Here is a 12,320-nt window from a genome sequence, read left to right as displayed (position 1 = left end):
CCTTGTACAATGCCTACACCCTAACCTGGCCTCCCCTTCCCCTTCCACTACAATTCTTCTATCGAGGCAGGTGAAACAGGTTGGTGTGAGAAGGATGAAATAAACTTTAAATAGCTACGGCATGGCAGAGCCGAGGGTCAAGGGCGAAGTGGACGGGAAAAAGCACGGGAAGAAGTTGGGGAGATAGCCGACACTTGAACAATCGCAACGCTCCAAAGACAAGCGCCATCAATCTCTGCTTAAGGTTGCTCGTGCTATAGAGCTGGCAAGTTTAATGTATTTCATGTTATTTTTTGACAGTAATACAATTCTTGAAACTTCATGTGTGATATTTCATATGGTTCATAACATGGATATCGACAGTACCAAGACTTGTATTGACGACTGGAGGATGATGATTGCAAAATCTGTCTTAACTTGAGGCGTATCACCAAAGCTGGGCCATCTCTCACTCTAACTGTACCTATTTCCACCGTGAGCGGGCGCAGGGTAAACACAGGACATGTTGACCCGATCGGTGCCGTCTTCTGCGTCTTCTTTTTTTCTTCAATATCCCCAGTAATACCCTTGACTGGAATATGCAACCCTTAAAATGTCCAAATTAACGCAATAATGCAAAGTATACTAAAAACACAATCCGTCACAGCCGTTTCGAAAGGACGTTATACAGTTGACACGGTTTCAATTCAATACAATAGGTATTTCTTCGTCCGCACAGCAAGCGGGTTCCTTTTGTTCCGAAAATTGACATTCAATCGGATTGGATATTGGCGTTTACAGCACTGTATTGTTTTTATTTATCATTTTTTGTATTATAATTGTTTGACAATAATCTTTATCACGACCAAGCATAAGAAGAAATATCAAATTCAGTACAACAAGCATTATTAAGTTATTGTCGGCCAAAGAATGCGTTGTTGTAATTAGGCAGGTTTTCAGTAAATATTGGCTTCATTTCGGCAGTTTTTTTCCCTCCGTGTTGACAACAATTTTTTTTACGATGGTGATCACTTTTTTGGTAGCGCCCCCTCATTGGAAAGAACATTTTGACTTCAGACAGGTTTGTCTCCGTGTTCGTAAAAAAAAAAAAACTTCACGGTGGTGACCACTCTTCGTGAAGCGAATTTTATTTGACTGAAGCCCGATTCATACTTTTTAGGGGTGGGAATTAAAAGGAAAACACATTTTGGGTCTAAATTTATAAACAACATGTACACACACAAGGTAAACTATACACACTGGGGTTTACTTAAAAGACAGAATTGGTGGTTGAAAAATAATGTTAAATTTTTTTTTTTATTAGTTTGGTAAACAACTAAGAACAAGTGACTAGTGACTCGGACTGTAGGCTTGTGACTCTAGGCTTGTGACTCGAGGCTTGTGACTCGAGACTCGGACTCGAGGCTTGTGACTCGAGACTCGGACTCGGACTCGAGGCTTGTGACTCGAGACTCGGACTCGGACTCGAGGCTTGTGACTCGAGACTCAGACTCGGACTCGAGGCTTGTGACTCGAGACTCGGACTCGAGGCTTGTGACTCGAGACTCGGACTCGGACTCGAGGCTTGTGACTCGAGACTCGGACTCGAGGCTTGAGACTCGAGACTCGGACTCGACGTTGGTGACTCGACTACAACACTGCCTTGTTAAGAACATGGACGATATATTCTGTGTTGCTGAAAGTGTAGGATACATTGCAACTCCGGATAAACGCGAGCTGCCAGTACTTGGAGCCTTTTTTATGACCGCTCGTGCCAAAACAAAAACGATACTAAAAAAGGAAGCCCTTGGTAGTTGTTGCAGTCGGTGCATCGTCCACCAGGCGCTGTTCTAGAGCCAGTATTTTAGGGGGGCTAGCAGGGTTAGATCCAAATTGTTTTCCAGGTAGGCGTGCCTTTTATTAATGAAGACCGTTTTTTTCTCCCAACACTTAGGCCTCCAAAAACCAATATGCTAGTGTGCTTACATATTGGCACTTATGGGGTACCGGGAACAAATTTGGCAACAATAGGGACAATGGTACCCCGCAACTCTGTCTTAAGAAATTGAAGTACCTCATACCCCTAACACTATGGTTTTGAGATTTCTAAGGAGACAAAGGAGAACAAAAGAAGAGGATTAGGGTCGAACAGCAGTGGTGCCCCATAGACCCTATATTATTTTATTTAGTGACACAAACTGCTGCCAAGGAAATATAGCTCTCCGTCTTTTGTATTTTAGGGAAAAAAAGAAATAAACTTAGATATTGACGACCTCCGACTTCTATGTTTTCACGAAGTGCAAATTACTTTGATGATGAATTACTAATTAATTGATGTTTACCCGAACGCTGTGATACATTAGTAATAAGCAAAATTTAGGTTTTGGCAAGTATACAAACTATGAAATACTGTTACCAGAAAGAGGTTGACCATGCAATGCTCAATATGGCTTACTTAAAACATGATTATCCCAGAATGAACATTTAACTGAAAAGTGACCTAACCAAACTACTTGTTTAAGATCCATAAATTCTGCAATGTAACATGACCAGAGTGAATGCGTTCTCGGAATCCAAGAACATGGCAACACGGTGAATGCCCAAGAAGGGTGTCATCAAAGAGCAGTTTACCATGTTAAAATATTGAAGGAAAACTTTGTGCTGCGCTGCATGGGTCAAAAATTATGATGATTGTGCGCACGATAACATTTAGAAATGCACGTCATCTTTGTATGGGATACTTTCCGGCTTAAAATTTCCGAAAACTACCACACAAGTTCGTGGGTGTATTATATTTCGAATTGTCGTAGTCGTTTAATAAAAAAAAAATAAGCTATATGTAGCGTCGTGCAATGCGAGACCGCAGGTCTTGTATAGCGCCCTCTCACACAATCCAAGTGCGCTATATGTAGCCGTGATGTCACGCACCATGCCTTTTTGTGTGCTGTGCTCTGTGTGTCAATTTCGTGAAGAATTTAACCTTGCTTCATCTTCGTGTGATAAAATATGGGCCCATAATTGTCGGTAGGAATCATAACTTATCCATAATTGATTATCCTTAATTGTATGAAGTTTCGTAAGATTCAGGGAGATAACTTCTAGCATGGAGCTAACTTTTTTTTGGGGGGGGGGGTTCTTAAAGGGGCATTACGGCCTGATTTCCCCGAAAATTTCATGTTTTGGATTGTTTATTTAGCCTATTTCAAACATGTGGTTGAAAGGAAACCAACCTAAAGTCTTACCGTTCCCAAGAAAAGAGGAAAAATCCCCAGTTGTTTACATCGGACACGACGAGATACGAATACGTTTTTCCTGTCGTTCTCAGTGAACGATATACACGTTGTGTGTCTCGGAAACAGCGGTGACCAATCACCAATGCACAAAATAAATTGTCTTCGACGTCCGCAAAAGGCGAACACTTTACGGATGAAATCACAACTAGCACTTAAACAGCTCGACGTTTTAGGGTCGCAAAAGTGGACCCCGAAATTCGTTCTCGCACGCATAATACATGAATAGCACAAAAACACCCAGTTTTTAAAGGATAGTTGTGTTGATGTTTACATCCTACTTTAAAATGTTCTTTTCGATTAACATCATTTTGTTCAAAGCGCGTTTTGTAGCCCAATTGGGCTGTTCCAGGACCCAGTGTCCCTTTAAGCAAATTTGAGACAAGTTGAGGGCCTACAAATTTCGTATGTGATTTTGTACATGTAAATGAACTGGATTTGGGGTTACACTGCAGTGTAAGTAACCGCCTAATTATTAATCTGAGTTTTTATGTATTTGTTATATTTTAGTGAACCAGTTCGGTTGTTGCTGTCTGTTGTGCAACAAGCTGCTATATTCGTCTCTTGCGTTGGCAAGGGAACTGTAACCACATGTTAAGTCTGTGTGGAGATAATAAGAGAGTAACAAAAAAGCCTGGGTCAATGCTGTCGTCGTTATTCGTCCCGTACGCGGTCAATCGTCGGCATATATCCTCACGCGCTATGCACATGCATGTAAAATGACAGCGCGAACAGCGACCTCATGCGGCCACTCTTTTTTATGCAAATCAGTTGAGGACGATCTCGAGCCTTGGTTCAATCGTCCATGTGAGGTTTTGGGGGTGGTGCTCATTATGTTAATAACCTTAGCTGACCTTAAATGTCGTTTTCTTATTGGTCGATCATTGCGTGGAAACTTGCATAGTGAAACGTGGCACCGCACATAATGCACACACGTACAATGTACACGTTGTGTTGGTACCAATGCACAAAAACTGTGGTTCCTGTCACGTCCGCAAAAGGCGAATAGCTGCAAATAATTTGATGGCGTCCGGATTTACCAAGGTGTGATTGGACACTCCACATATTAGCCCCGCCTACACTTTTCTGTATTCGCATACGAGGTCGTGCGCTAGAAATCCAGCGCAAAATAAAGAAAAACATAAGCTTTTGCCGACGATTGAACCAAGGCTCGAGATCATCCTCAACTGATTTGCATAAAAAATAGTGGCCGCATGAGGTCGCTGTTCGCGCTGTCATTTTACATGCATGTGCATAGCGCGTGTCTACGGCGATGAGGATCTAGCTTTAGTGAGGATATATGCCGACGATTGACCGCCGCGTAAGTTAATGACATTTTAACAATTTATTTAATCGAATTATATCAAAAGCACAAGCGTGTTGTTCAATGCATGCGTGTTTCTGTTAGATTTTTGATAACATTTTTGAAAATACCCAGCCAATATTTTTTTTACGACACATCCCTTTTCCGGCTTCGGTCTACACAATCGAAGAATATAGTAAGCATTGTCATGACGTTATACCGAAAGATAATGAATTGGAGTCTTTGTATAGATGTAGAATATATTAAGCAAGAAGAACACATATTGACGAGAAATATACATTGTCATAAAACACAACTGGTGTGATATACAACTAAATGTTTTCATTTAAAAACAGTCAAGGGCTTAAAAGATATATACGCGACACGTCATCAGACAAACACGGATCTTAAACAAAGGGCAAAAACACAGAAACTAATAAATCATCATTTTGTACTTTACCCCAATTTATCATGGATCAGTGGATCATCCGATGTTTCATTGGTAAGTTAAAAATCTAACAAAAAGTAAAGGGCCTCAGCAATCTTAAAGAAAAAAACCCACAAATGTAAATTCAAAGATGAACATTTCTAAACATTTAGCCGACCTACGCGCGTACAACAATGAGGGCCGTATTTTTGTGCACAATAAAACATGTACGGCCTGACAAACTGCACAGGCTTGATCTCACTCAAGGATATATTCCTGGTTTAACTCAAACGAAACTTCGGCTGGTTGCACTGCCAGCCACGCTGCGATCTTTGGGTTGGCGGCAATGCGACTCATGAGGGCGGTAAGCTTCGGGTACTTCTCCAAGGAGTTGGCGCCCTTGGCCCATGCCTTGGCCGTGGCGTTCACAACGTCAACCGCGCCAAAGAAAAAGATATCGGCCGCCGTGATCTACAGATACAAAGGAATAAATTACAAACGTGTTTTTGTCAGTATTCTGATTGGTTACCGGTCTGATCACGTGTCGCTTGCTGTTAATGGCAATTCACTGCACTTCCATGTTTCGGTGAAATAAATTAATTTCCTGGATCATCGCCAGAAATAATATTGTTTGGTTAACTGATTAAAGCAAAAAATATTTTACCGAGTTTCCGACGAAAAAGTCCCCAGCTTGCTCCAGGTCGAGTAAACGTTCCAAGGCTTCGTAGACGGGTGGAACCTTATCTTTCAAGAACGTTACTGCTTTCGCGGCCTGAAGTTAAACAAATTTGTATATTTGTTTTCGTAAACAAATACAACCTTATCATTGAAAACAAAAACATTCGGATGTTTGGTTTGTTGGTTGCTTGCCTATTATTGTTTGTTGGGGTGTTTGTTTGTTTGTTTTCGGGGGACAGGGATAAAGCTTTGACCATGGGCCTGGGTAACGGCATCTCTTTTCTGTTTCCGGTTTATTGAATTATTATTTTGTTTAGCAAAGCCAGCCATGTTAAGTGGAAGTGGACCCTACTACACGAATTCCCTGCTCCGCGGCCTCCCCTGCTTGATTTCATCTGCGTTTAAACCAGTGATGTAGTGCCTTGATGCTGGGCCTTGGCCTTAAGGCTGCCTTAAGGCTGGAATTAAGGGCCTTGGCCTTGGCCTCGAGGCTTGAGGGCAAAAGCCGGCCAAATCTGTTCGAAATTTTGCTGTTACCATTTTAATCGTATTACCATGGAGGAGGGAAGCACCCTATAGATTTGTGTGTTGGGCACACTTCCACTTTTGTAGCCTCACATTTTGTTACCATTGTAGTAGATATGCTGCAAAAATATTCCGTACACTTGTGGGGCTAATGAGATGATCACTTTAATTGCATATAACTATGGAATAGATCTGATTGGTTGTATATGTCTCCCTGATAAGTGCTAAAGATTTGAATGTATCTGTTTTAGATAATGCTGATATTTCTGACCATGTTGGGCCAGCAAATAAAAATTTCCCAAATCAGTTTCTTGGATCCCCCTTTTGTTACACTTGGGAGAATTGTGTGTCAATATAGAAGTAAATCATTATTTTGTTTAGTTAAACCATATTGAAGACCTGAACTTATACTTTAATAGATACAGTGCAGTCATAAAACGGTGTAGGCCTATGCGAGCATGTTGATTGCAATTAAAGAAATGTTGTTCTTCGTAACGAGCAATTCGTGATGATAAGGGTGGATCCAGGAGGGCCAAAAGGGGCCATGCCCCCCCCCCCCAAAAAAAAACCTGAAACCATTTTTTTTAATGTGACGTCGTAATAAAGGCAGGCAATGAGTACACCACCATCTTTTCCTAAAAAAACATCGGTTAAAATGGTCAGAAATTGCCTCAAATCGCACCACAGAGCATCTCGAATCCAATTTTTTTTTTCGGGGCCCTTAAGCGGGCCCCGAAGCCCAAGCCGTAATTTTTTGACCCACTTTTTTGGGGGGGACCAAATTTCTTGCCCCTCCCCCCCCCCCCAAATTGTGTTCTGGATCCGCCCTTGCGTGATGATGTGTCACTCATGTGTCACTCATGTGTCATTTCATAAAACAGGGCCTTGGCCTTGGCCTTGAGGGTTATGCCTTGGCCTTGGCCTCGAGGCTTGAGGGTCAAAGCCTTGGCCTTGGCCTTGGCCTTGAGGGTCAAAGCCTTGGCCTTGAGGGTCAAAGCCTTTGCTCCAACACTGGTTTAAACTTTAGTACCTGACTTGCGAAAGGAACACGGAAAATATTCTCGAATTCCGGCCAGATATCCTCCACTGTGTCCATAGCCTGGTCAATGTATGCTGCTTCAAGGGGAGTCTTTCCGTAAAGCCCTAAAGAGACAACAAACAACCTTTCTTAAAATAGCCTTCATCACATCCGACGAAAATCATTTTTTTTTAAGTATTGTTTGCAATAGGTATTTTGCAGACGGTCAACATCACAATAACACTTCTCAACGAGCCTGATTCTATTGTCTCTGGCCTCAATAAAGCCACTCCCCTAACCTCTAAAAATAATCTCCATATATCATCGGTTCATAATCTTAAAAAATTACAACGTTATCAACAGCTGTTTTATATCCGTAACATGTTAATCGTAACTTTTTTTCTTTCAGCGGGATTGTACACATTTTGGTAAAGCCAGTGCTATTGTTGCCTCCAAGTTTAAACAAGTACGCCTCCATGTTGACATTGTGTCATCAATAGGGAAGACGGCTTGGATGGTTTCAAGCCCTAAGACAATTGATGGGAAATATTGAGCAGCAAATTTTACTTGTCTAAAGTTTAGTTTTCATATAGTCGTAATGATCGCCGACAGCACCTCCGAAGAGTCCATTTCAGATCAGCTTTAAGAAAAGTTATAACCACCAAAAATCGTCAATTTACATGAAATATTTCTACGGTTCGTGCTTTTAGTTGAATGACGTCATAAACTGTATCTTCCACGACAGTCTGCCGAAATCTTTCGTGTTGTTATCCCTGTTGGCAATCATTTTTTAACTGGGAAAACTATATTTTAGCTTTTACCACGTTGCAAGTTTAATTATACTTGATTGATTCGTCCTATCCGTTTACGTGATTCTAATGCGATATGACTTATGAGTGAAGCGCGAAAACAAAGACGAACAGAAACTCTAATTATGCCACAAAAGATGCATGTAGAAGCAATTAAATTTTCTAGAAGCGTTATAAACTGTTTTTACCACTGAGAGGTTCATTTGGACAAGAAAAAAGTTTGTAAGGATATCGTACTCGCGAGAAACAAGTCTAACCGCTCTACCGTTATGTATGGCGCAAGAGCTTTTAAACAATCTCATGGGAAATCAGTATTGCTTCAAATGTCAAACCTCTGCCGCATGAAATTCAAACATCTTGAAGAATAATTGAATTGGCACGGCAGAGGTCTGGCCTTTTGGCCAAAAAAGGAAAGTTTTGCTTCCGATTACATGCCTCTCAAAAATAGGGTCGGTCGGTTGGAATGGGGTTTTTTTTGCCAATTTGTTTGTGTGCTGATTGAATGGGGTATTAAATTGAATGCGAATTTTTGTCTGAACTATTTCCATCTTACCACGAAAGCTTTGCAAAAAATGGCCACAAACAAGCGATTAAAATTTATCTTAATTATTGTCAAAATATTCACGGTCGATAAATCTTTAAATTAATGGAAAATTCATGTCGTTTATACGATATACATGTATATGCACAACGTTAGTCATGACGGGAAACTGGCCAACACTGTCCGTACATCGCGCGGTATAAGCGTGCGTAATGCACTGTGTGTGGGGGCGAAGAACCTCGTTTTTACGGAAGCAAATTTCGGGGAAACACGCTGCATCGTATCACTCCAAATACAAGTAGTACAACCTCGAAATAAATCCATGAACTCGGAAAATACATACACAGACAAGACCGAGAGATAAAGTTATGTGTATTAATTTGCAAAAATGTTCTTTTTCCATCAGTGTTTTCTTGGCATTTTTACGATGTCTAATCCGACCTGCAACTGAAGTGCACCGCGGCCATGCCCATGAATGGATTGGTTACCTCATTTCCAGCATGCCTTCTTTAGCCCTTTCAATGCGCGACGCGGCGGGAACCAGTCATCGCTGCATTCAGCATTAATGCACGCGTTTCATATCGTCATCGCGACATCGAATTGTGAACTAGTTATCGCGAAGCGAAATTGTAAAACAACGGAGGTTTCTTGTAAAAAAAATAGCGAATGTAAGTAGGCAAACAAATAAATACAAGCATTTTGAGGCAAAAAGGTTGTTGAGAGGTGTTTTGTAAAGACAGAAAAGGAATCAAAATTTTTTAAAATTGGATTATTCATCTGGTTTGGGTTTTTTTTTTTTTTTTTTTGCCGATCAGTTTTTTTAAGGTCGCTGCCCAAAAATAGGGTTGGTCGGGTAAGATGAAGCAGGGTTTTTTTTGGCCTTATGAGCGAGCTAATAAGACAATGTGTTGACGGATAAAACTCACCGAATTCTTTGGCTAAGTACCGCAGGATGGCCTTAGTCTGTCCAATCATCTTCCCGTCCACCTCCAACACCGGTACTTGCCGAGTGGGATATTCTAAAATCAAATAAAAGACGTTTACAATAAATGAGCCATGCAATCCTTGCCCACATGGCCTACCCCCTCCAACCCCCAAAGACAATGTTTATGTAATTTTCCTGGTACCCAGCAATTCGGGCGATGCCCAATGCAAAGCGCCACAAGAGTTTGCCATGGAGAGTCTATTTTTCGAGTGTACGGTCGACAAAACATGGCCCGTTTGAATAAGTTTCAGTAGACAACTTGAGCTAATTTGTTATAGATTGGGGCATAGCGTTCTGCCGCCTTACAAAAACACAATATTGATAAAAAGAACAGAAAAGGGAAAACGGATTCCCGAATCATACGCTTACGAAACTACTGACCGGAAAAACTCTAACAATTTCAAATGTCCCTCGCGTCTCCAAAAATGCAAGCTCTGGGTGGTGCACTGCATTTTGAGTCGCCCGAATTCCTTGGGTGAAAATTGTCATGAGGAGGGTGGGAGGCGGGGGGGGGGGGCGCCTGCTTGTCAGAGAAAAGGGTCAGGATATGTCGCGACAGTTAAACGCGGCCTAGGTGTGCTGTGGTAGCCTTTGAAGTTCGAACTCTAAAGTTACACAGGGATCATAGTGCTTGTGTCCTTGAGCAAGACACTTAGCTTCAATTTGCTTTCGTCCTCTCAGGGCTACGTGGTTATTGTACCGTTGGGCGACCAATCACGACCAAGAGCGCGTATACAGGCCGGTGTTTCAACAGTGCCTTGGACCGTAGCCACGGGGGTATTAACAGAAAATAAACCGCTTCGATCAACTCGCACATGTTTTTCATTATATTTTTTAACAAATTTTGAAGACATTGCATTTTATGTATTTGTTTTGGTATTTTTCACCACTTCTGCCTAAAACTACTTTTTGATCGGAAGTGTGACTCGAAACGTACAGTTCAAGAATTGCCATAATGTAAGGAACATACTTGGTTTGAGTTTCGGCCATTCTGACATTTCGAAGTTCACCTCTTCGAAGTCGACTCCACCAAGCTTGAACGCCAGACGAATGCTTTCAGCGCGGACATTGGCCTTGAAGTAGTGCAGCACGTATTTCACCATGGTACGTGGATGGATGGATATGGATGATTTGAAGCTGTTGAAATATGGCTGTTAGCAAAAACCTCAGTGCTCGTCGTCTGCCAACAACGAAAACGGGCGGCAACGTATGTGAGATCCGTGATTCAGCAAATCATCGTGTGATACGTATTCTTCCCACAAAATCAACAGCTTAAGTTGAAGGTTTAGTTGCAGAGTCATTCATTCTAGTATCAAAGTTCAACACAATTCGGTCTGCACTATCGAGGGCAAAACCTTTGTGAAAAGTCACAGTACGATCAAATGGTTCTCACGTGTATAGGCCTATAATAAACTCCAAAAGAGCCGTGTGCGTTAGTACAAACTGACGAGCGATCTGGCCGGCCAAATCTCGCTGGGCCCCAGCTCCCCGGCCCCAGGTCAATGTTGTCTCTCATTACATAGAGCGGTCTGTGCTCCGGCTGGCGAGCGTCTGAGAAATCATTGCAACCTGCATCCAAACCGCTGCAACAATGAAAGGGGGCTGATAAAGGTCTATCGTACCTGCATGCATGGACGTAAATGATTTAGCTGTTGTACTATTTGATACACAGATCACAGGGAGTTACCAAATCTTACCCATAATAATTAAAACAACTAGTCAGTTTTCTGTTGCGCTTTGCGGAAAAGGTTTTTGTGCAGTCTGTTTTTTTAGGAGTTAGGGATCCGCCATTTTGAACCAACGGATACAATATATTTTGCACCCGATGAGCATATGCGCTGGAGTTACTCATGCTATCACTTACTAACGTTATATAGTAGTATGACTCAAACAGTGGACTTTGTTAAAGACCTACTTGGAGCAGGGCCAGTAACTCTTAGTACGTAAACTGCCAACGACCAAAAACATCGAGGCCAGTAAATCGTCGCATATCTGACGAACCGACGAATACGCGCGATTACGCGTTAACGCAATTCTGAGAAAAACGCGTTTAAAGTTGAACACATTAAACGTGTCCCTTTTCGATGCTACTTTCCCCTTTTGTACATTCTTAATTTATTCAAGGTAGTTATTTGATTGTTAAAATATATCTATTAATTTGTTTTTTGCTCGTAAGACTAAAGGTTTGTCTAATTTTTGCTGTGAAACTTATTCGTCACTTCGCGAGATAGATTAAAACGTCATTGTGCTTATTCGCCACGTAAAAATGTCTTATTCGTCACTTTGTAAGATAACATTTTGACTGTGCGCGCGTTTTTGCATCACAAATCCATTGCATATTCGTCACTTCTTTACAACACTACCCGCATTTTCAAAGAAATGTGTATGTTTTACAAACATTTTCTATTTTCTTTTAAGGAAAAAATATAGTAACACTTAAACCCCACGTTCAAATCCAAGTACTTGCTTTAATGTTTTAATAATATACAGTAGCCTAATAAAAAAGTTATTAAAAAGGAAAATATCTCGAATGGACGCAACAAAATAGAAGAAACACAAAACTGTGAATGCGAACTAACAACGAACAACACTATTTATTCATTCATTCATGTAAGACAGCAATTGTTTCAAAAACAATCAGTTTTGTCTCAAAATCCCATAATTATTGTCTTCCAGGGTACAATAATCTCAGTAACGGCTTGTTATCCTTAGGCATTCTGCTTTCATTCGCCGCTTAAAGGGCTCCGTTTTCGAGAATACAAAAC

The 12,320-nt window shown here is 41.3% G+C and overlaps 1 protein-coding gene across 1 annotated transcript; it reads right to left on the bottom strand.

Annotated features, from left to right (window-relative positions):
• Positions 1–4,605: 4,605 nt before the first annotated feature.
• LOC119746269 (hematopoietic prostaglandin D synthase-like) lies at positions 4,606–11,041 on the bottom strand. Its single transcript, XM_038223111.1, has 5 exons — positions 10,526–11,041; positions 9,497–9,589; positions 7,233–7,345; positions 5,664–5,771; positions 4,606–5,470 (listed from the first exon to the last, which is right to left on the bottom strand). The coding sequence occupies exons 1-5, from the start codon at positions 10,656–10,658 to the stop codon at positions 5,258–5,260; spliced, it is 660 nt and encodes a 219-aa protein (XP_038079039.1). The 5' UTR covers positions 10,659–11,041; the 3' UTR covers positions 4,606–5,257.
• Positions 11,042–12,320: the final 1,279 nt, after the last annotated feature.

This window comes from Patiria miniata, unplaced genomic scaffold, assembly GCF_015706575.1.
Source record: "Patiria miniata isolate m_02_andy unplaced genomic scaffold, ASM1570657v1 HiC_scaffold_7, whole genome shotgun sequence".
Classification (NCBI taxonomy): Eukaryota; Metazoa; Echinodermata; class Asteroidea; order Valvatida; family Asterinidae; genus Patiria; species Patiria miniata.
This window is presented reverse-complemented; position numbering and strand designations above follow the sequence as displayed.